Source organism: Prunus avium, chromosome 3 (assembly GCF_965620075.1).
Source record: "Prunus avium chromosome 3, drPruAviu1.hap1.1, whole genome shotgun sequence".
Taxonomy (NCBI): Eukaryota; Viridiplantae; Streptophyta; class Magnoliopsida; order Rosales; family Rosaceae; genus Prunus; species Prunus avium.
Genome location: NC_142286.1, coordinates 5,760,764 through 5,784,631, shown reverse-complemented (window position 1 = coordinate 5,784,631; position 23,868 = coordinate 5,760,764). Strand labels below are relative to the sequence as shown.

Genomic DNA, 23,868 nt, shown 5'->3' with positions numbered 1-23,868 from the left:
TGGGCATGTACATAAATAAGCATTTGGATTATGGAATCTTTTTTTTTTTTTTTAAACTTCCGGTAATGATTTATCAGAATTTTGGTGATGTGAAACAACTTGATGTGATGGGATGCTTGGAGGCAAGGCAAGGAGAAGTGGGTCTAAATTAAACGCATTTAACATCACGTTCTTCCATCTCTTTCACCTTTTACAAATAATAACTTCTAGCTAGATAAAATAAATAAATAAACGCCAAAACACAAGCAATTAAGCAAAGAACAATTAAGTTTCCCGGCCACCAAAACTACAAGAATATATAAATTAAAATAAAAGTTCCAACCAAAGCCATAGCCAGTGAAGACTAGCAGAAACAGTGTATACAAAGAAACAAGAAAAAAATGGTGGATGCATCACAGATAATGGTCAGTTGGTGTCTGCATAATGCTGGGCTAAGTGGGTTTCTACAACAAAGAAATTCAAGGTTCAAATAATTTAATTCTTCATTTCATAATTTTTTTACATAGTCTTTTTTGTCGCAACTTTTTTTTTTTCTTTTTCTGGTTTCATCAGAAAAAAAGTTATCAAGGCGTGAGAAGCAGAAGGGCAACTGGTAAGTTGAAAGTGGAGGGTGTGTGTGTGTGAATTAGCAGAGCTCAGAGACTTCAGCAAATTAATCCCAGCTGACTCAACTCAGTTCAAGCTTGTTTTCATGTATGAAATTCTTGCATGCAATCTGAACTTGAAATATCTCCAAAAGTTTGAGAGAGACTTGTACACGGCTGGGCTACCACTGTCTCAAACTTTTGACAAAGAGAGAAAGTACCACTTTTGTGTACAGTTACAAGGAAAAATTCTGAACACAAGAATAGATTCCAAAATTGACTGCTTATGTCTAGAGATTAGTATTCCTCTAACAGTACTTTTAAATTCTGCAGAACTTTGTACAAGAACATGGTTTTGGTTTCAACCATGAGTATTTGTTAGAATAAATGTTCTGTTTCGATTGTTGGGTTTGAGGTGGAAGTTCTGAGGTATCCGATGGCTACTCGGAGCGGGTCAAATTGGTGGAGTCTGAGGTTGCTTGGAATGGTTTACCTTGTTTTAGCTTTAGTATTTGTTTCAGCACAAGAAATTTTGGAGCAGCAAGCTTCAAGTCAGACTCTAGGGGAAGAGGTTGAATCTAATTACTTAATCCGAGTGTCCAGATTTCTTTCGCATCGGGGTGGAGTGGTTTATAAGCATGTCTGGCCTGTAAGTCCAATTTCCATGAACTTTGTCAGATATATATATATTTTGTGATTCTAGACTGATTGTGTGAAGCTGAACTGTTTGGCTGGTGAGAAAATGTTGCTTAAGAATGATTAAGCATGTAAAAAGTTTGGCCTATATATTTTTTACTGCTCAATTTCCATTCCCGATTGTTCCCTCCTACCTTCCTCTGTTTTATCATCAAAGAAACAACTTACTTCTCTGTTACCAATAGGCTAAAAAGCATGGACTCATTTGTTTTTCTCTTCTTAATAATAGATTTGAGTAGGTCTGGCACTCTAGATAGCCCTTACTAAGAAATTTTGTGGTGCATTATTCATTGAAATTTGGGTCACAGGAAATGAGTTTTGGCTGGAAAATTGTCGTTGGAACGATAATTGGATTCCTGGGGGCAGCATTTGGGAGTGTAGGAGGTGTTGGTGGGGGTGGCTTTTTTGTTCCAATGCTCACCTTGATTATTGGCTTTGATCAGAAATCATCAACAGCATTATCAAAATGTAAGTACTTTCATCACAGCTTTTTCCCTTTTCACCTTCTGAGGAAGCCACCTCTTCTGAACTCAAATACATTAGTTTTATAAAATTCCAAAGAATTATAATTAATGAGCAGGAAAATTGATTTTGCATGTTTCTGTGTGGTTGGTCAGGTATGATCACAGGTGGAGCAGCTGCAACTGTCTTCTACAATTTAAGGCTCCGGCATCCGACACTCGAGTTGCCCCTCATTGACTATGATCTTGCACTTCTGTTCCAACCAATGTTGGTGCTGGGGATCAGTATAGGAGTTTCTTTGAATGTTGTTCTTTCTGAATGGATGATCACAATCTTACTCATTATTGTTCTCTTAGGTAACACTTTTCTAAACTGCATCCTTCCTTGTTCACACTTGGACAACTTAATTATGCATATCTGCAGGCACATCAACTAAGTCGTTCTTCAGAGGCATTGAGACGTGGAAGAAAGAAACCATCACGAAAAAGGTAGTTTTAAAATTTGCTTGTTTTCTAGGCTGATTGTATGTTCTGCATCATGTTGTCCATCTAATACTGCACCTTGTTTCATTTCTTCAGAATTTGCTGGATGCTTCCAAAAGTTTGCAATCAAAAGGTGAGTTGGTCACTCATTTCTTCACTTTCTGGTACACGTCTGTCATCTATAGGTTTTTCCAGGCTAACATGCTTCTTAACTAGGTGATGGCAGTGAAGACATAACTATCCCGGGAGGGGTAGGCAACGACACAACTGAAACCAAGGAAACTAAAAGAAAGAAGGTTAGAATTTTCAAACTAAACTTTATGCATGGTTTTAGGGACTGACTTCTTCTGTGACCTTCCCAGGTTTCTATTCTTCACAATGTTCGCTGGAGGCAACTTGGGGTCATAGTTATTGTCTGGATCATAATACTTGCACTGCAGATTGCTAAGGTTTCAATCAAGTACATATGATGTTGATTTTCCTTGATAGCTTATTTATTTGGAATTTCCCTAAGAAGTCAGATTAATAAGAAACTCATTTTTGCTGGCACAGAATTACGCGACGAAATGTTCAGTGGTATATTGGATATTAAATCTCTTACAGGTACCTTCCATGCTGCTTGTATCAGGAAAGCTATCTTCCTTGTGGCTGGAAATGATGATTGTGAAATAAGAACCTAACCATATTGGAACTTTTTCTTCCTTCTTTTTGTTCAGATTCCGGTGACCGTTGGGATAACTTCATATGAGGCAGTTAAGCTATACAAAGGGAGCAGAATAATTGAATCCAAGGGAGAAGGAGGTGCAAACTGGAGAGTGCACAAGCTTGTTTCTTATTGTGCCTTTGGCATAGTAGCTGGAATAATTGGTGGGTTGCTTGGTCTTGGTGGAGGGTTTATTATGGCTCCACTCTTTTTGGAGATGGGAATTCCTCCTCAGGTACATTTCATGCTTCAACATTTTATAAGTTCTGCAGTTGAGTTTGTTTCCTTTGAAAGTTACAATTTTTTTATTAATTACAGTACAATTCACATTGTTTTCATTTCCTTTTTTGCACCCCTCAAAGGGGAAAAGCTATCCTTCAGAAACTTCCTAGGAAATTACCGGACACCTTTAAATCCTCCTTACATTTGCAGGTTTCAAGTGCCACAGCCACATTTATCATGACATTCTCTTCCTCCATGTCTGTGGTAGAATACTACCTCCTAAAACGGTTTCCAATTCCATATGGTAAATTTCTTAACCATTCAAGTTTCTATGTCAATAAGTCTAGAAGATGATTTCTATCTTCAACCAAGTCATAAATGTTGGCTTTTATTTCATTGTGATTCTTCTGCAGCTCTCTACTTTGCTGCTGTTGCTACCGTTTCCGCGATCGTCGGGCAACATTTAGTAGGAAAGGTGATCAAAGCATTAGGAAGAGCATCCTTGATCATCTTCATTCTTGCTTTCACAATATTTGTGAGTGCATTGACATTAGGTATGTGTCATTTTTACATATGTGTCCAGATCAAGATATGAATTTTCTGTTTCACATAGCTTTTGTTTGTGAACAGGTGGGGTTGGCATAGCAAACATGGTGAAAAAGATTGAGCGCAAGGAATCTCTGTGGTTTGAGAGAATGTGCACTCACAAATCTTAGTCTTGTGAACTCTTCTCTTGACTTCCTTAACTCCCAGACCATCAAAATTCTTCAGACACTTCAAATCATGTTGCAATGATTATATGATTTTAAGTGTGAGGAGAATATAGTGTTCCAACAGTAGCACTAAAGTCAAACTTCAATTTTCTGCTTTGCATTTGTTTATTATTTTCAAAATTGTTGGATAGACTTGCTATTCAGATGCATAAACTTGTATTGACACAATTCTAGATATGGATGCATTTGACAAGGATAAAGAAATTGACAAGTATTTGAACCACCACATCACTACCTACAAGATACTACTAATAAAAATCAGCCTATTCGTTCATGCCAAACCTAAGTGAGGGTTTGTAGCTCAAGTTGTTAAGAGAAGCTACTCTTTCACCAAGTTTTTGGGTTTGAATACCCTTCCCAATATCGCTTGTATATGAAAAATAATAATAATAGTAAAAGTAGGTTGTGAAATTTTTTGTTAAACAAATGGCGACTGAAAAACCCTTTTGCTGGTCTAAGTATCAAATTACGCAGGCATCGGGTCTAGTCCAGTGAAAAAATACCTTGATTTGCATACTAGTTATCTCAAATTTGAAACCCTATGGCACCGTGGTAGAGTGTGTGTATGTGTGAGAAACCCTCCTCCCTTTACAATTTAGACTGTCACTTATACTTAAAAAAAATATCAAATCACGCAATGTAAACTTTATGCATGAATTTTATGCAAGGGGCTTATACCTCAAGTTGTTAAGAGTATTTACTCCTGCACTATGGCACCGTGGTAGAGTGTGTGTATGTGTGAGAAACCCTCCTCCCTTTACAATTTAGACTGTCACTTATACTTAAAAAAAAAATCAAATCACGCAATGTAAACTTTATGCATGAATTTTATGCAAGGGGCTTATACCTCAAGTTGTTAAGAGTATTTACTCCTGCACTTGAGGTACTAGGTTCGATTCTCACCTCATCTAATATCGCTGATTTTAAAAATAAAATAAAAAACTTATAAAAATTAATAAAATTAGCCAAAAGAATCAGTCGGTGGGCATCCTTTCCTCCCCTTTCAAACTAAAATTAGTATACCATGCTCAACATTCACCATTATAGAACTACAAGCAATGTGTGGTAGATAACAAAGGTTGTCATAAGCATTGCTTAATTCCCAGGCAGATTTTATATTTTTAGTGGAAGATAATACTACTCTCTCTTTTTTTTTTCTTTTTTTCTTTTTGTGTGGCCTTAGAAACAGGTTTATGGACGTCATATACTATTTGCTTGGTGATTGAGAAGATAAATAGGAAAAAAAATATGTGAATCTCAAAAGGTTAGCGGTGGATAAAGGGATAGGATTAAGGAGGAGGTCGATTGAGACATCTTTGGTGATGCCAACTTTTGCTGACTCACTCTTCAGTCAATCTAGGACATTCCATTCATATGCCACGTAGGTCTCACATTTATTTTCAGACAATATCTAGGATAAAACCAAAACCAAAACTACATTGAAAAATTCGTACTTAATTGTTAAAATTGAGAATGCTAACTTGAAATTAATCCATTTTCACCAAATAATTTTCCTGTTATTTTGGGTCTTCTTTCCTTTGAGCCAGAAAATGTCACATAGGAAATTAATTCCAGAAAACAAACAGTAACAAAAGATTCCAAGAAAAAAGAAAAAGAAAAAAGAAGCTATCACATTGCATTGCATAGAAAAACATTACAAAGCACTTGATCACAAAATAAAAGTCCCTACCTAGCACCAACCAGTTCAGGAAAACAAGAAAAACCCAAAAAAAAAAAAAAAAACAAAGAAACAAAAACGCAAAATATACAGCCTTTCTGAATCTCCAACTTTTTTTCTTTTCTGCCAAACACTGCGTTAGCCTTCGGGTGAGGAGGAAGGAGAAGAAGCCCCTTTGAAGATGAGAAAGCTGAGACTCTCAAGTGTAAAGTAGATGAAGCTTCCTTTAGAATGAGTGAAGAAACACCCAAAATTTGAGCCCACCACACATTGCCAACCGCCCCCATTTCTCATGTCAAACTCCTGAAAAAAAATAAAAAAAATCAATCCATCAATTAGCCACAGAAAGAAAACAGAGGAAATTCTTCAAATATGTTAATTTAGACAAAGTGGCAGACAAAGTTTGTACCTTTTTTATGTGGGCAGCTATGGATCTGCAATCAAAGACATCATAAAGATCCAGAGCTTGAGAAGCAGCAGCCATGGCCTGCATCTGCATCTTCACTGGCATGTCTGTGTCCTCCACTAAAGCTTTGCCTTCCAACATACTTTTCTCCTCTGTCTCTGTCTCTGTCTCTCTCTTTCTCTCTCTGTGTTTTTGTGCCTGAAGAAAAAAACCCAGTTGGGATTTTGTAGGATTAGGGTAGTTCTTATCTTCAAGGAGGAAATGAAGAATATTCTCTCTTGATTTTAATATGAATTTTCAAAGTGTGGTTATCAGAAATAGAAGAGGGAAAAAATGGCACATGTCGCTGCAGGAGGAGGTAGACAGAGATAAACACACCGCAGATTTTGCGGAAGCCCATAAAGGCAATTCCAACCTAGCACGTACTCCAATAAATATTGTTTTTCTCAGTCTTTTCTCCTCACATTATGGACTTTCTTTGACTCTATTCTATTTTTTCAATTATAGAACCAGTAGAGCTCTTGCCACGTTATGGACCATTTTATTTATTTATTTATTTTTGCTTTTTTGGTATGGCTAAGATTGGAGGTTTTTGTATTGCTGTCATCTCAGCCTGATAATTTAAGATTTTGAGGTTTACGGATGATCCTAAATCAAGGTGAGACTTACTCATGTTTGTGAATTTCATCTCACATTTCCAAGAAATTTTCTCAATAAATTGAAGTGATGTCTACTCATGTTTGTGAATCCCATCTCATCTCATTTTTTTCAAAAACTTCTGTTTTTTACTTTGGAGTATTGAATTTGAAATATCTTCCAATATTATGTGGTAAATTATCAGTAAAATTATTAACGGGTTAATTCTAAAAACATTTCAATTTACTTATAAGGTCCCAAAACCCTATTAAACATTTCTCCTCTTTATTTTTTTTGTTTTTAACATAAGCGATCTAAATTAAGGAAGGGGGATTCGAACTTAGGTGCAGAGTGGGGAGCATAACCGCTCTAGTAAACTTGGTTAAGCTCATATTTGCAAACATTTCCCCTTTTAATACTATCAATAATAAGATAAGATCAATTTAACAAGATTCATGCCTGAACATTTTTCTTTTCTCAAAATAAATAAGCTACATTATTTATACAATTCCTTATTGATCTTTTTCAAATCCAATTCCATGGTATATTCCTTGATACCCTGATTTTGTTGCATAATCTATTTACTTGGCTCTGACTTCTCTTTTATTTCAATTTTTATATGTAGAGAATCACCCATAGTTGATTATGTGAATGAGTCACTAACTTGCAATTTGCTCTCTATTTCATGTATAGGGGTTGTTGATGTTGACATTTTTGTCATGGGGATTTTTAGGAGGTGATTTGATTTGATACGAATATCATGTCATTCGGCCTAGAAATATTTACAAGTCATGAAGGCGTATATTATTATGATTTTCGATTGGAAGTTTTTGCTAAAATATGAGAAACTATGAGAAAATATTTGTTTGTGAGAATTTTTTGTGTATTCCTCTCCTTATAGGCGGTCATATTTATAATACAATGGATCCTTAGTGGCCAAGTAAAATAATAAATTCTTATTTATATTTACAGTAGGAAATCAGGAATTAAAGTAAATAAGTTACAATTAATATGGGAATCCTTGGTATGCAAGGAAAGTCAATGGTCCACGAGTCACCCCAACACTCCCTCTCACGTTGGTGCATAGATGTTGCCAATGTCCAACTGGTCCAATGAATTGTGGAACGCTCTACTGGAAATTGCCTTTGTCAAAATATCCACCAATTGATCCTCGGACTGCACAAAGGGAAACTGAATCACTTTAGCCTCAAGCTTCTATTTGATGAAGTGTTGATCCACCTCAACATGTTTGATGCGATTATGTTGAACCGGATTTTGTGCAATAGCGATTGCAGCCTTGTTGTCACAAAAAAGATTCATTGGGGATGTAGGTTCATACCCAAGTTCAGTAAGCAACTTTCTTAACCAAAGGAGCTCACAAATTCCTTTAGTCATACCTCTGAACTCGGCTTCTGCACTAGATAGAGCTACTACCTTATGTTTCTTGCTCCTCCATGTCACCAAATTACCTCCCACGAATATGAAGTAACTAGATGTGGATCTTCTATTTATTACACTGCCTGCCTAATCTCCATCTAAATACCCATCAATATTCAGATAACCATATTTTGAGAACATAAGTCCTTTTCCGGGTGCATATTTCAAATATCTAAGTATCTGAAGAACTACATTCATATGGTCTTCACTTAGAGAATGCAAATATTGACTGACAACGCACACCGCATAAGCAATATATGGTCGAGTATGTGACAAGTATATCAATCTTCCCACTAACCTTTGGTATCTTTTTTTGTTAGTTGGAACTTGGTCCGGCTATTCTCCAAGATGATGATTATGAACAATAGGAGTGTCTACAGGTTTGCAATCTAGCATTCTTGTGTCTATCAACAAGTGTTGCGTAGATTCAGCTGCACCAAAATGGATTCAGCTGCATCCTCAACTTGTGATACTCGCAAGTGCACGAGCCGTTGGTAGTTTAGCATATGTAAGTGCGAGGTCGATTCCACAGGGATTGGTGATTGAATGATCCAATTCAATTTTCCTACACAAAACAAAAATGAAAACAAAAGGAACAAAACAAGAAGAAAGAATGTACATTACAAGAAAAATAAATTACAACTAAGAAAACATTAAGGAAACTAAGAGAACTTTGAGGAAGAAAGGAAGTGTTTGAGAACTTTGAGGAGGGAGAAGAAAGTGTTTGGGAACTTTAGAGAATTTTGGAAGAACATGTGTTTGAGAGCTTTGAGGATTTTGGAAGGGAATGTGTTTAAGACATGGGGAATTTGGAAGAGATTGTTTGAGAACTTGGAGGATTTGGAGAAGAAAGTAGAGAGGTGTTTTGAGAGCTTTGTGGATTTTGGAAGAGAGTGTTTAGGAACTTTGAGAATTTGGAAGAGAGTGGTTGAGAACTTGGAGGATGTTTGTGAACTTGAGAATTTGAGAACTTAGGGAAGGAAGAGAAATGTGTTTGTGAAGTGTTTGAGACATGGAGACTTTTGGAAGAGAAGGGAAGCAGAGAGATGTTTGAGAACTTTGAGGATTTTGGAAGAACATGTGTTTGAAAGCTTTAGAGAATTTGATGAAGGAAATGGGAGAAGTGTTTGGGAAGTGTTTGGAGAAGAGAGTATTTGAAGAATTTAGAAGAAGAGAAAGGAAAAGTGTTTGATATTTAGTACAAAGAAAATTTAATAGAATGATCTTATTACAACAATTGAGAACTACAAAGGGAAACTAAGAGAATTTGAGGGAGAGAAGGGAAGGGAGCTCTAGAGAAGTGCTTGAGAGCTCCCCCCCTTGGGGTGTGTTTACAAGCTTAGAGAACTTCCCTATTTATAGGCCTAGGGGAAGTGAAAATCTGAATTCAATATGGCTAATGCATACAACACTTGTTTTATAAAATCTGAAATGGTTGATGCACTTGTATTAGAAAATCTAAATTGGGTGATGCACTTCACCAATAGATCCCACCAGCAGCCCTAGCTCATCTTCATGTCACCATGACCAAGCTTCCAACCAGAAATGATAGCTCATACCTAGCTCACCATGACCAAGCATCCAACCAGCACATGCTGAGGTCAGCATGACCAGCAACTTCAAGGGCTTACAACTTGGGCTTCTCTTAATCAAATTAGGACTTTAAGCACTCGAAATTGAAGTTCAGAATGTCTTCTTTCCAGCCATATGTTATTTGGGCCAATCCAAGGTCGGAGGAAGAAGTTAAGGCCGAAATAAATTGCTAACTCATTTTCCGCGCTGATAAGATCCATCCTGAGCATGGTTCTGTGTTTGCTAGGTAACGGACTCCAGATTTATCCAATGGGACTGAATTTTGGATATGTTATAGTACACACCAATTGGAACAACTTTCATGAAGAATGTGGCCTCATTCGAGCTATGTAGGTTGTTGAAACAATGCTTGCAATATGACCTACGGAACTGGACTGGCAGGGGGCTGTAGCCAAAATGAGTTTGTCTTTAAGCTCTTCATCCATTCATCCAAATTAGGCCTTAACATGCTTGAATTGCATGAATTATGCTCTCTAAAGCCATCATTATTACCTAAAGCTCAATGAACTGAAAGATAAACACAAAAAGGATTAAAAGCACAAGTTTAACTAAAAAACATAACCAAATCATAAGCTAAAAGGGTACAAAATGATATACAATTATGAACCGATCAACAAGCCCAAGACATATTTCCTTTGAGAGAGAAATATGCCTTGCTTTGATCGGCCCACCTCTCCCAAGAAATACTTGAGTCCACCTAGATTTTTCATCTTAAATTTAGTAGCCAAATAGTCTTGTAGCTAAGATATTTCATGTTTATCATTCCCAGTAATAATCATATCATCAACATAGATTATTAAAGTAGTTACCTTCCCTTTTTGATGTTTCAAGAACATAGTATGATCTGAGTTACTCTGTTTGAAACCATTGTTCTTCATCGCCATGGTGAACCGGCCAAACCATGCACGCGGTGATTGTTTCAATCCATACAATTCCTTTCTTAATTTGCATACTGTTCCAATCTTAGTAGTATTATATTAAGGAGGAATGTCAATACATACCTCCTTTGTGAGTTCTCCATGCAGGAAAGCATTCTTTACATCAAGCTGGTGTAGTGGCCAATTCAAATTAGCTGCAAGGGACAGTAAGACTCTGACGGTGTTTAACTTTGCTACTGGAACAAAGGTTTCTTCATAGTCTATATCGTAGGTTTGTATGTATCATTTGGCCATAAGCCTTACCTTGTATCGCTTGATAGATCCATCAACATTGTGTTTAATAGTAAACACCCATCTACATCCGACGGTCATTTCCCTTGTGGTAAAGTTTCCAGTCTCCAAGGCTGATTTTTCATAAGAGCTTTCATCTCTTCTTTTATAGCTTGAGCCCAATTAGGGTTTTTCAATGCTTCAGCAACCTTGGTTGGGATACGGATAGCAGACAACTGATGCACAAAAGCCTTGAGTGGTTTAGATAGTTTCTCAGTGGATACATGATTCGCAATTGGATACTTTGATGTCTTGCTAATATTTGGTGAATAATGATTTGGTGGCTTCCCACGATTCTACCGGAAAGGTAATTGATATCCAATATATTTAACCTTTAAATTCTCAAGTGTAGTAGAAGTGGTTACTTCAAAGATATTTTCAGGAGATTGGTATGTTGGTACTGTTGAGTGAGATGGAGGATTTTCAGCTTGTTGCTATAGGTTGTTTGTAGGAGTGAGACTTAAATCAAAAGCAGATTCGCAGGGGTTAGGTGATAGATCGTCAGGAATGGACGATTGATCGGTTTTCAACAAAGAAGAACATTGTGTTCCACGCGCAGGGCAATCAATCGTCGATGTTGGACAAGAGATCGTTTCATGGCCGAGAGAAGACCCATGCTCTAGACCTTGTGGCGATCGATCGTTAAAGGTAAGACGATTAATCGCTTTTGTGCAGGCGAAAATTTCTTTTTTTTTTCCAAGTTGCTCCAATTCTGCTCTTCACTCCGTATCTCCCCTGAAGTGTAGAATTAGATGTGGGATCATGGAAGAAAATCTCTTATTCCAGAAAGGTTATACCTAAAGTGACATAGGTATGGCGGGTAGAAGTGTGATAACACCGATAACCTTTCTGCTGGGTGACATATCCCAAAAAAACACAACGAATGACGCATGGATCAAGCTTGCTATGTTGATTTTCGTAGAGATGAACAAAGGCCACACATCCTAAGATTCAGGGTGTGAGCACCAAAATAGAGGGCAGAGCCCGTGTTGCGCAAGCACTTGTAGGGGAGTACGAAAGTTCAGGACCACATATGGCATGCGGTTGATTAGGTGAACGACGGTGACGATAGCATCATCCAGTGATGATGAGGAACATGAGCACCAATCAGAAGTGCTCAGGCTGTTTCCATAAGATGTCGATTCTTTTGTTTAGTAACATCATTTTGTTTATGTGTGTGAGGACAAGTCATCTTATGGATAATTTCATGTCATTGGAAGTAAGTCTGAAAGTCATGATTGACAAATTCTCCACCATTGTTTGAGCAAAGAATCTGTATTTTAGCATTGAACTGAGTTTGCATCTGTTTGTGGAAGAATTGAAAAAGTGAAAACACTTCATTTTTATTCTTCATCAAATAAAGTTATGTCATCTGTGTACAATCATCTACGAATGTGACAAACCATTGAACGCCAGAAGAAGTAGTGACAGGTGAGGGTCCCCAGACATCAGAATGAATTAACATAAACGGAGTGGTATACTTGCTCGTACTCAACGGATAGGGCACACAATGACTCTCGACCAAAATATATGTGTCACATTTAAAGTCGTAGTCCTTAAAATCCGAGAATAAATCTGGCAGAAGATGCTTCATATAATTAAAAGACGGATGTCCCAATCGACGGTGCCACAACCAGATTTGCTTTTGTTTGCTATCAGAGGGATGCATCGCACTGTTAGCCATGTCGGGATTGAAGTCATCCACATAATAGAGACCTCATCGCTTAGTACCACAACCAAGAATCTCCTTGGTGTGAATATCATGAAGCAAACAAAAACTTGAGTAAATTAGTACACAACAATTCAATTGTTCATTAATTTGACCAACTGACATCAATTTATTGGATAGAGATGAAACAAGTAAAATATTAGATAATGAGAGATACGATGAGAGAGCAACAGTGCCAGCCCCTGTCGCAGGATAAGTAACTCTATTAGCATTAGCAATGCAAGTTCGTCTAGGTTGGGTAGTATTCAGAAAATCATTAGGATCAAATGTTATATGATCAGTTGCACTGGAATCAATTATCCAGCCTATGGAATCACTCTTATTTGAAGTATGAAATCCATAACTAGTACCATTACTGGTAGTATCGCATTGTGTTTGATCTTTTGGGTAGTATTCAGAAAATCATCAGAATCAAACGTCATATGATTAGTTGCACCAGAATCAATTATCCAGCCTGGTAATCACTCTTATCTGAAGTATGGAATCCATAACTAGTACCATTACTAACAGTATCGCGTTGTGTTCGATTTTTAAGAGTAGCCCATCATTCGGGGTAGCCATGCAATTTGAAACAAGTCTCACGAGTATGTCTCGGATCATCACAGGATGCATACTCTCGTCCATGTGTCGGGGTCGTTAGTCAGAAAGTAATCTATGTAGTGGAAGATGCATAGGATACAGGTTGAGTTGGAATCTGGATTGGAATCTGAGCCGAAGTTGGGGTCTTAGTTTGAGTCAGAGTTGATATATGAGTCGGAATCATAGACATATTCGGGGTTTGGGTCTTTTTGGAAATGAATTCTTCAAAGATTTGGGTCGAAATCAGGGTCTTGGTCTGATCCTGAGTTAGGAGCTGGTTTGGGGTCTAGTTATGCATCGTTAGGAACTATGAGCACTCAATTCGGCTAGGGTCGGGGTCTGGTTCTGCATCTTTACGAACTGAGCCATCTAAGCAATCAATTCGGCTAAAGTCGAGTGAGAAGGAGAGGCGGGGTAAATGGTGCTACCTCTATGAGAAGTGAAAAAATCATCCTCCCCCATGGTGGTAAGGGTTTGAAACTAGAGTCAACAATCTCAAGATCAATGCTCTGATACCATGCTAAAATATGAGAGAAGAATTGTTTGTGGGAATCTTTTGTGTATTCCTCTCCTTGTAGGAGGAGGTCATATTTATAATACAACAGAGTCTTAGTGCCAAGTAAAATAATGAATTTATATTTCTACTTACAGTAGGAAATTAGGAATTAAAGTAAATCAATTACAATTAAAATGGAAATCCTTTGTGTGCAAGGAAAGTCAATGGTCCACAAGTCAAGCCAATATGTTTTTTGTTTTTTTTGGTTGGAATTTTCAAACAAAGTATATATGGATTATGGAGGAATTACAATGACAATTTGTAAAGTGTGTAACTTTATATAGTTCAAAGGTTACAAAAAGATAACCAATATGTAGCCCAAAAAAAAAAAAAGAGATAACCCATGGGAAGTGTTGGATGCAAAATATAAAAATTAGTGAGACATGGAAAAAAAAAAATCTGAGGGCAGACTAGCCATATATGCATATTTAAGGGGGTGGCTTTTAGAAAGACGTGGTTAAATACGTGTAAGTGTAGACAATGTTCAACAGATCAGAGTGGCGCAGCGGAAGCGTGGTGGGCCCATAACCCACAGGTCCCAGGATCGAAACCTGGCTCTGATAAAAGAGAAGGCTTCCAAACGCTTTTTTTTGTCTTTTTCTTTTTGGATTTTTGGGCTTGCTATTGGACTTTTTTGCTTATAATTTACTCACTATTGGGCTTCTAGTCCTTTCACTATTAATAAACCCAATACTTCACTAGCATCGATGATATTGTTTTCTTTTGTTGTTTTTTTTTTCTTTTCAATTTTTAGTTTTTCTCCTCTAATATTCCTTATAAGGAAAACATAAAATAGGAAAAGTAAATTTATAAAAAAAAAAAATTAGTTTAGGAAATGAAGAATCTATTTAGTTCTTTTCGTACTATTCGTTGTATGTATGCTCACTTTATATGTAATCAGACGATGCATCTTTTTGCTAAGAACGTGCTTGTGTGTCTCAATTTTCATGTTAGGATATAAGAAGACCTTTCTAATGCGCTTAACTTATGATACCTAATTGAATGAAGTGTCTTTTGAACAAAGAAAAAAAATACCCAACATCTTGCCCTTAAATTGCCCAAAGAAGAAAATTCAAGTTCTAAATCACCTCCTTTCCTTTTCTCTTGTGGCATGAATAGAGAAAACAATGATTTTTTCCCCATGCTTATTCCCACCCACCCTTAGCACGCAAAGCACGTGGCAAAAATGTAGGGCTTGACTTTGTTATGTAGCTATTTTGGTTGTGGTTTTTTTTATTTAAAATTTTAAATAAATAAATAAATAATTTATTTTTGTGGTCTGTGTGGTTCATAAGTCTCATACCCCTTATGTCATGATAGGAATAGGATGAGAAAATTTATAACACACATACATAAACAAAACAATTTCCAAAGCACCACCAAAGAAAAGCATAAACGTAAATATTAAACATTTTATTTAAGGACAATAATGGAGGTAAAATAAAATAAAATAAAAAGACACAAGCACTAGGCTCCGAATCTTATTAGGTAGTTTGTCAAAACACCCATCAAAACAAATAATACTATTAGGAGCATCGTTGTCACATATCTACAGATAACATATATAATCACAGTTACATAATTAGACAATTATTTATGGGGTAATATAATAACAAGAATATATGTTCTGCCGACACTTTACTTGGCCAATTCACAACTGGTGTTGGCTAAAAAACAAAGTGTCAAGTGGGGGCATGCATAGCTTCTCATTGGTCATTGAGTGCAAAAAGAAAAAGAAAAAGAAAGCTTCACTACGCTTACTAATCTTTGTTTTGCTTACATATGGAGAGAGAGACACAGCAGAGAGAAACAGACTGATTTGTGGTGGCATTTGATACTATCTTGACTATTCTTAATCACCATCTCATCTGTTGAAAGTAGTTCAATTGTGAAAATTCCATAAAGGGTTTTCAATTTTGTTCAGTTTTCTTTCTAGTACACAGTTCAATTGGTCAACTTCTTCACTTTAGCATGGAAACCAGTTCATATCTTTCCAACCCTTTTCTGGGTTTCAGAGAATTTGCTCAAAGTCTGAAGCTTTGGTGAAATTCCATTCAATTTTTATGTTTTCTTGCTCCATCAACTAGTTTGTGAACTTGGTAATTTTCAAATTTGTGTTTTAAGTTCTTGGCACAGAGCCTTGTCTTGTAATTCCAATCCAGCATAGTTACTACTAGGAAATGATGCATTCAACAAAATCTGAGTCTGATGTCACAAGCTTAGCTCCATCATCACCATCAAGGTCCCCAAAGGTACCTGTATACTATGTGCAGAGCCCTTCTAGGGACTCTCATGATGGAGACAAGTCCTCATCAATGCAGGCCACTCCAATTTACAACAACAGTCCCATGGAGTCACCCTCACACCCCTCCTTTGGCCGCCACTCAAGGAACTCCTCCGCGAGTCGATTCTCGGGGATTTTCAGGTCCTCTTCGGGTAGAAAAGGGGGTAGGAAGCAGAGGAATGACAAGGGGTGGCCAGAGTGTAAGGTGATTATGGAAGAAGGGGCTTATGATGATTTTGATAAGGGGCTCTCGCGGCGCGTGCAGGTCTGCATTGCTCTCCTTAGCTTTGTGATGTTGTTCACTATCTTCTGCTTGATAATATGGGGTGCAAGCAGGCCTTACAATGCAACGGTTGTAGTCAAGGTATGCTAATTTTACAACTTGTCATTGTCTAATATTTGTTCCAAATTTTTTATAGTATATATGTCTTTATCATCATTTGATACTGAATTTTGTCAAAGTTCTTATTCTGATGTTGAACAATGTGATCCTTAGCCTTTTATAGTGTGAGACATAATGAAAAATGATTATTTGTGGGAATTGGACTTGTTGGTTTTCTATTTTCAAAATGGCCTTTATGATAAGTTGGTGTATTAGGCAAAAAAAGAAAAGTGCGTGGGGGGTTTTAATTCTAGGATAATGTAGCATGAAGTGGGAATTTTGCTGTTGCAAACAGGATGAGATTGTTTTGGTCTAACGGAGGACTTGTGATTCTTGCAGAGCTTGGAAATTAGTAACTTCTATATTGGTGAGGGTTCAGATTTCAGTGGGGTTCCAACAAAGATGTTGACAGTGAATGGCTCATTAAGATTGAGTGTGCACAACTCTGCTTCAATGTTTGGAATTCATGTTAGCTCCACACCTATCATTCTCGCCTACTCAGAGATTTCTGTGGCAACTGGCCAGGTTGGATTCTGTGCTCCATGAATACCATTTTAATCTCTAAGAAAATTGGTGATCAATCTGCTTAATCTTAAGGGTAAACTACCATTTTGGTTTCTCTTTTTTGACATTTGGGTGCCTGAAGTTTCAATTTGCCAATTTGCAAGGGACCTAAATGGTTTTCAGGTCAGAACACAGGAACCGAAATCGTAATTTACACCACTAAGATGCTATGTTAACAAACAATGAAAGTTGAGTATTTAGGTTAAGTTGTAGCCTGTTGCACAAAATAGGCAAAAGAGCAAAGCTTATTGAACCAACCCAATAAAGATCAATGGCTGTTCCATTGCCATTGGAACCTCATGGTAAGTTTTAACTTTGCTAACTTTGTTGTTGCAGTTGAAGAAATATTATCAGCCAAGAAAGAGTCTCCGAACGGTATCAGTGAACTTGCAAGGAACTAAGGTTCCTCTGTACGGGGCTGGATCAAGTTTGACATACACGAAGACTGGTGCGTTGGTTCCAATTCCATTGAACTTAAAGTTGGAAATCCGGTCTCGAGCGTTTGTGGTAGGGAAGCTAGTGAAAACGAAGCATCGAAGGCGAATCTCGTGCCCTTTGGTTCTGGATCCCACTGTTACCAAACCCATCAAGTTCAAGAAGAGTTCATGCACTTATGAGTGATGTCCTTCAGCATTGAGGTACATACTTGCAGTATCTGTTACTCATTGCTTGTGAAATTTCATGGAGCACGGAGTACTGCAATTTGAGTTGCTCATTTTCGACAAGTTAAAATCTTCGCTTTCTTTTCTGGCCTGATTAAAATCCCTACTTTGACAATTCCTGGCACTGGTTTAGTTGTGATCCTCTGTGAGGATTGTGCAAATGAATGTAAATAAGTTTGAATTTGTGTTATGCATGTTGTATTGCATGAACGATTTCAACGACAATGAAGTTTTGGATGTGCAGCACAATGTTCTGAGTCGTATAATTGGAGGGTCAAATCCTCTGCTCACCTCTTCTAGCTGATATCTTACTTTACAAGTCTTTAACACCAAATCATAATCTCTAGGCGCTAAACCTTAAAGCAACCTCCTTTTAGACACAAGTAGAATATTAATATGAGAAAAGAAAAAGAAAACTGTTATCAGTACTTCAAAATAAATAGAATGCTTTGGGTTGCAAATAACAGCTCCCAACATAAATGGAATATTGTAATTTCTACGTTGATCGAATCTAATCTAGTATGTATTTTCACATTGAGTTAAAGCGGTAAGTAAAAATATTTTATTTTAAAAAAGTGATCGATGTACTGGAAATTCATGATGGCAACAGTTTCATAATGACTTTTCCATGGTCAACCTTATTTTGTACCTGAAAACATGGTTCGTAGTGGCTACGCAATAAGGATGTACAAGCAATAAGAAATAGTTCATGCATGTTATATTCAAAATAAAATTTCAACAACAAGAGGAATATTTGAGATTTTCAAAAATAACTAAAAATTGACAATTTCATTTATTTATTCTAATAATATTACAAAAGAGAAAAAAAGAAAAATACGAAGGCAACAATTGCATCAATCAAGGCAGTGAAAGGCAATAGCATCAATCAAGGAAATTTGGACATATATTTGACTGACACTAGATATTAAAGACCTTCCTTCATTTTCATCTTCATGTTACACAGACCCCCGCTTCTCAGTTCTCTCACTGATATAAAAGCTTCTCACAAAGACCCTGTCTTTTACACCATAGATCTCATTCAAGATCCACAAGAACCGCACTTCCCTCTGCAAAATTCTGATAAACCCATTTCTCAACACCATGTTTAGACCAAAACCCACTTCAAGATTGATCCTTTTAACACTCACCCTTCTCCTATTAGTCAATTTCCTAACTTCCATCAAAGCCTCTGAACCCACCACAGATGAAAATGAAGATGGTGAATTGGAGGAGCTATTGGCATTGGATGAACAAGTGGAACAAGAAGAAGAGCAAGAAGGTTCCAGTGCCAGTGTGAGGTCCTCAGAGGCAGAGGTGTTAACCAAAGCCCAGAGGATTGTTCTTGAGCTTAACCATGACAACACAAAGAGGGTCATTGAAGGGCATGAGTTTGTTCTGGTTCTTGGGTATGCCCCTTGGTGCTCTAGGAGCGCTGAGCTTATGCCTCAGTTTGCTGAGGCTGCAACTTCATTGAAAGAATTGGGAAGCCCCCTTTTGTTGGCTAAGCTTGATGCCGAGCGGCATCCGAAAACGGCATCGTCTCTTGAGATCAAAGGGTTCCCTACTCTGCTTCTGTTTGTCAATGGCACCTCTCAAGTGTACACCGGTGGCTTTTCTGCGTAAGTGGCTCTCAAATTTTGTCAAACTGTTTAATTGATATAATTTATGTGAATCTTTGTTGTTTTGTCGTCAGTGAGATGATAAAATATAACTCAGCAGATAATTTCCGTGCTTTATGTGCTTGTTATTGTCCTTGTATTTGACTTGAACAATTTTTAATCATTTCTGTGCAGCATGAATATAGTGTACGTATGTGTTTGAATATATACATCAACTGAGTTGTGCATTTCCATTAATGTTCTTGTTGGGAAAATTTTGATTCAGGGAAGAAATAGTGATTTGGGCAAGGAAGAAAACTGGTGAACCTGTTATTAGGATAAGCTCAGTGACAGAGGCAGAAGAGTTTCTCAAAAAGCAGCATATATTTGTTGTTGGTCTGTTTGAAAAATTTGAGGTTGGTGCACGTTTATTGTTTTTCAAGATTTTCTTAGAATGCTACACAAGAAATACTGTCAACCTGATTTTGAATCTGGGGTTAGAATGAGGCCTCTGCCTTGATTTTATATTTGTTTGGACAGTATTTATATTCTTGGGCTTATATGTTTGTTCTGAAATTATTCAGGGGCCTGACTACGAAGAATTTGTAAAAGCAGCAGCAGCGGACAATGCAATCCAGTTTGTAGGAGTAAGCAACATTGAGGTTGCTAAAGTTCTCTTTCCAAATGTAAAACCAACTAATCTTTTCCTTGGAATTGTGAAAAGTGAGCCAGAAAGATATACTTCATATGGTGAGTTGGTGAATGAGTAAAACTTTTCTGTTACCGAAGCAATTTTTCTCTCAGAAAAGCTTGTTATTTGTAGTTCAATTTTATTCTTGTATTTGTGCTTTGTCTAATTTATATCTCCTTTATTTTTCCAAGGTGATGAAATTTATTGTTTTCCTGCTTCCTTGTTCAACTTGGTCAATATGTGATTTTTGCTCATTTTTTAATTAAATGAAGTTTATATTCTGTGAACAATAAGTAGACATATTTTTGAGTTATGGACTTATTCTAACATATTTTTGAGTTACGGACTTATTCGAACATATTCATGAATTTGTTTGGTTTTGCAGAAGGGACCTTTGAAACAGACAAAATTTTGCAATTTCTAGACTATAACAAGCTTCCATTGGTTAACAAACTGACTGAAACAAATTCCGCAAGAGTTTACTCCAGCCCTATTAAACTTCAGGTTGCTGTTTCTTTCAATACATCATATCTTTTTTAAGCTTCAATCATAAATTGTATTATTATTATATATATGTTTACATCTTTTTGTTGAATTTTTATATTGTTTTACCATGTACCTTGTTGCAGATGAAAATTTGAAGTCTGGACAATATTAAACGAAAAAGGTCATTGAAAATAAATAAATAAGAAGCAACAATCATGTGTACAATACTCAAAATTTTACATTGAACTAGTACACTCGGTACACAATTAAGAGCCAAGTTTGGCCTTCTGAATTAGATTATTTGAGAAACAGTAATCAAAAGCTACGTTAAGATCTTCCAAACTTGTGGAAACTGTTCATCTGTCTTCTGGATTCTGGAATTCAGGATACTCAAAATGACAATTTGCAGGTTTCTGTCATTCAATGTAAATCATATGTCAAAATAATATTTGTGGACGTACATTAACTTTTAAGGGTTACACTTTTTGAAACTTAGTATCAATCACAATTTGGAAATGCGAAAGCATACTTGCAAGGTTATTTTATTTAATAACTCTCCTTCATTATTGCCTAGGTTCTTGTCTTTGCAAAGGCAGATGACTTTAAGAAACTTCTTGAGCCCTTTCAAGATGTTGCTAGACAGTTCAAGTCAAAGGTACTCAAATGCACTAAATGTTGAAGCTATTGGGTGAACTGGTTAAACCTGCTAATGATTTTTCCTTTGTCATTCTCTTGGTCCAGATACTGTTTATATATATAGACAATACAGATGAAAACCTTGCTAAGCCGTACTTAGCGTTATTTGGGCTTGAAGAATCAAATAGTACTGTGGTCAGTTTCCCACATCTGAACTAGATGTTGACTATGAGTTGTTTTTTGCCAAATAAGCTTTTAATAAGGCTATAACTAATCAGGTTTTGTATGTGCTCTGAACAGGTGACTGCTTTTGATATCAGTGTCAACTCTAAATATTTATTAGAGTCAGATCCAACACCAAGCAATATCAAAGTAACAATTTCTCATGTTGTGAATTTTCCTTGTGAAGAATATCCACCTAGGCCACTAAAATTCTGAATTGGCTTTTGTAGGAATTCTGCTCAGGTCTTCTGCATGGTACTCTATCTTCGCACTTCAAATCACAACCAATACCTGATAACGTGAGTTCCCTCCCTTCCTCTTCAAAGGTTTTTGGATCAGTGATGATAACTTAATCTTGGAATCCTATCTTAGTTTCTTTTCTATTAGGATACTTTTGGACAATAGTTGCATGATTGGTTCTCTGTGTGTTACATTATCCTTTAGCCAAAAAGTTTATGTTATTCGCTGAGCTGGTGAACTGTGAACCAACCAAAACTGTAGTGTGGTGTTTAACATAGCCATTAAGAACAAATATGAAGGCACTTCTTGTAAACTTATTGTTCTATAACATTAAAGTATTGTCTAAATCAGCCAATAAATTTGGGAGATGCATCACATTTTTATGAATTTTTTAAATATATGCTTTATCACATATTTTGATCTCACTTCAATACAATTGCGAAAATTGCAGACAAATGAAACTGTCCAGAGCATTGTAGGAAAGACATTTGATGACAAGGTTTTAAACAATCACAAGAATGTTCTACTAGAGGTATGTGTGTTTCTCCGTTCTACTTTTGCTCACTTGATCACATTTAAGCGGAAGTTCCTCATGTTTGAAAAAGAAAAGTATGTAATAATGTTTCTGTTATATATAATTATGTACTGTTATGTTAGGATTTGTCTTGCTTATCAAACAAAATATGCAATATGGAATATCAATGCTGTTAGTTTGGCTGAGCTATGTTATGATTGTATTCTTTGATATTCTTTACCATATGAGCATGTACATTGTACATTGATACAGGTACTGCACCTATTTTTCCCCAAAAAGAAACCATTGCATAAAGCAGACAAAAAACCACTGAAAATACGAAGAATTGTAGAATTCATCATATTTTTGTACTAGTAATCTCGAGTTCCATTGGTCAAGATACATAGAAGAAACCACTTCTTTAAAACAAAGAATTATGGAATTCAATAATAACCTTGATCTCCATATGATAGCGGTGACGGTGAGTGAATTTTTTGAATATACTTAACTATATACACCACAACACTACCCCACCCAACTTCCAGAATTTTTTAAATCTTAATTGGTGTTGAGGTTTCAGAATTTTTTATAGAGAGACTATTTGGACTATGCCCATAGAAAATTTATCATCATTGTGAAACAGGTGTTCACACCATGGTGCATCAACTGCGAGACCACTAGCAAACACGTTGAGAAGTTGGCTAAGCACTTTAAAGGTTTGGATAATCTAGTCTTTGCAAGAATAGATGCTTCTGCCAATGAACATCCAAAACTGAAAGTAAGTGTTATTTTTGGGATCATGTATTGGTTTTCAATATTGGATAAAACCCTAGCTTTTCATGTAATCCATGACCTTGGACATTGGATAAGCACTAAGGAGATACAGACATGAACTTACTCTCATCCTGTGTTGATAGCATCTTAGAGCATAGGGAGGGCTAGTTATGAATATGCCTTTGTTTCAAGCACTTCCTATAGCATTTACTTATGTCCTGTTAGAGCATTTAGAGTTCCAGTCGTCTTCTTTGTTTCAATAGCTTGATAAGTCCTGGCTGTGAATCCTTGTTTGGTCCTCTGAAAATAGTGAGGCATTGTACATATAGGCAGAGGGTGTCAATTTCCAACCAATTTAATATGGCAGAAATATCATCAATGAGAACCAACTCCGAGTCTCTAACCATGAAGTTTTCAGTTGATGAGACGCTAGAGTGATGATTTTGAAATCTATCTCAGTTATTATTGTTTGTTATTGCAGGTAAACGACTATCCAACACTCTTATTTTACACAGCCAATGATAAAGCCAATCCGGTAATTAGACATTACACATCCCAGTTTTTCTGTTATATTCCAATCCATAGAGCCATCTTATGCAAGAAATGTTTTCCACTCTGCAGATCAAACTTTCCACAAAATCCAGCTTGAAGGACCTGGGCACAACTATCAACAAACAATTGAAAGCGAAAGCGAAAGATAATGTTGCTAAAGAAAAAGAGAATGTCCCTAAAGATGAATTATAGATACATATACTGGTTGGTATACCGAGAGTTCAAGATAGGATATGATACTGATTACTGCGTGATTTATTACTAGAATACTGAGGAAGACGGTTTTTTTTGTTTTTTTGTTTTTTCCTTCTGGTCTGTAGGAGGACGTTAGGCATGAGGAATTGGTATATACACTCCTTTGTTAAGGCTTCTAGCTTTTCTGTGAAGCATTATATCTGTAGACTTGTCAATTTTGTCCTCACAAAAGTAGCTGCCTAGCTAAAGGTGCATATTTATTCACTTACAGTCAACAGAGATTTTACTGGAGCAATTCCTTTTTTGTGGCTGGTACATCGCACG

General features: G+C 36.7%; 4 protein-coding genes and 1 non-coding gene across 7 annotated transcripts; 4 read left to right on the top strand and 1 right to left on the bottom strand.

Annotated features, from left to right (window-relative positions):
* The first annotated feature begins 268 nt into the window (after positions 1-268).
* Positions 269-4,126, top strand: LOC110769440 (sulfite exporter TauE/SafE family protein 3-like). Of its 3 annotated transcripts, none has more exons than XM_021973412.2 (14): positions 269-463; positions 553-592; positions 918-1,233; positions 1,589-1,748; positions 1,898-2,098; positions 2,166-2,230; positions 2,321-2,357; positions 2,441-2,520; positions 2,587-2,673; positions 2,777-2,827; positions 2,941-3,162; positions 3,360-3,453; positions 3,563-3,703; positions 3,780-4,126. In XM_021973412.2, the coding sequence occupies exons 3-14, from the start codon at positions 1,021-1,023 to the stop codon at positions 3,863-3,865; spliced, it is 1,437 nt and encodes a 478-aa protein (XP_021829104.1). In that variant the 5' UTR covers positions 269-463; positions 553-592; positions 918-1,020; the 3' UTR covers positions 3,866-4,126. The 3 variants fall into 3 exon arrangements, with proteins under 3 accessions (XP_021829104.1, XP_088107359.1, XP_021829105.1); XM_088251233.1 differs by having other exon boundaries at positions 553-693; XM_021973413.2 differs by lacking the exon at positions 553-592.
* Positions 4,127-5,532: 1,406 nt separating this feature from the next.
* Positions 5,533-6,480, bottom strand: LOC110769456 (dynein light chain LC6, flagellar outer arm-like protein). The gene is made up of 2 exons (XM_021973438.2): positions 6,010-6,480; positions 5,533-5,903 (listed from the first exon to the last, which is right to left on the bottom strand). Exons 1-2 carry the CDS (start codon positions 6,145-6,147, stop codon positions 5,739-5,741), a joined length of 303 nt encoding a protein of 100 aa, XP_021829130.1. The 5' UTR covers positions 6,148-6,480; the 3' UTR covers positions 5,533-5,738.
* Positions 6,481-14,235: 7,755 nt separating this feature from the next.
* On the top strand, positions 14,236-14,307 carry TRNAM-CAU (transfer RNA methionine (anticodon CAU)). The gene has a single exon. It is a non-coding gene; the product is annotated as a tRNA-Met (tRNA).
* A 1,158-nt stretch (positions 14,308-15,465) lies between these two features.
* On the top strand, positions 15,466-17,885 carry LOC110769538 (uncharacterized). Its single transcript, XM_021973541.2, has 3 exons — positions 15,466-16,392; positions 16,750-16,935; positions 17,311-17,885. Exons 1-3 carry the CDS (start codon positions 15,925-15,927, stop codon positions 17,593-17,595), a joined length of 939 nt encoding a protein of 312 aa, XP_021829233.2. The 5' UTR covers positions 15,466-15,924; the 3' UTR covers positions 17,596-17,885.
* A 681-nt stretch (positions 17,886-18,566) lies between these two features.
* On the top strand, positions 18,567-23,839 carry LOC110769522 (protein disulfide isomerase-like 1-6). Its single transcript, XM_021973520.2, has 12 exons — positions 18,567-19,255; positions 19,521-19,650; positions 19,819-19,984; positions 20,311-20,429; positions 20,986-21,066; positions 21,153-21,242; positions 21,348-21,419; positions 21,500-21,568; positions 21,961-22,041; positions 22,667-22,801; positions 23,279-23,332; positions 23,419-23,839. Exons 1-12 carry the CDS (start codon positions 18,738-18,740, stop codon positions 23,539-23,541), a joined length of 1,638 nt encoding a protein of 545 aa, XP_021829212.2. The 5' UTR covers positions 18,567-18,737; the 3' UTR covers positions 23,542-23,839.
* Positions 23,840-23,868: the final 29 nt, after the last annotated feature.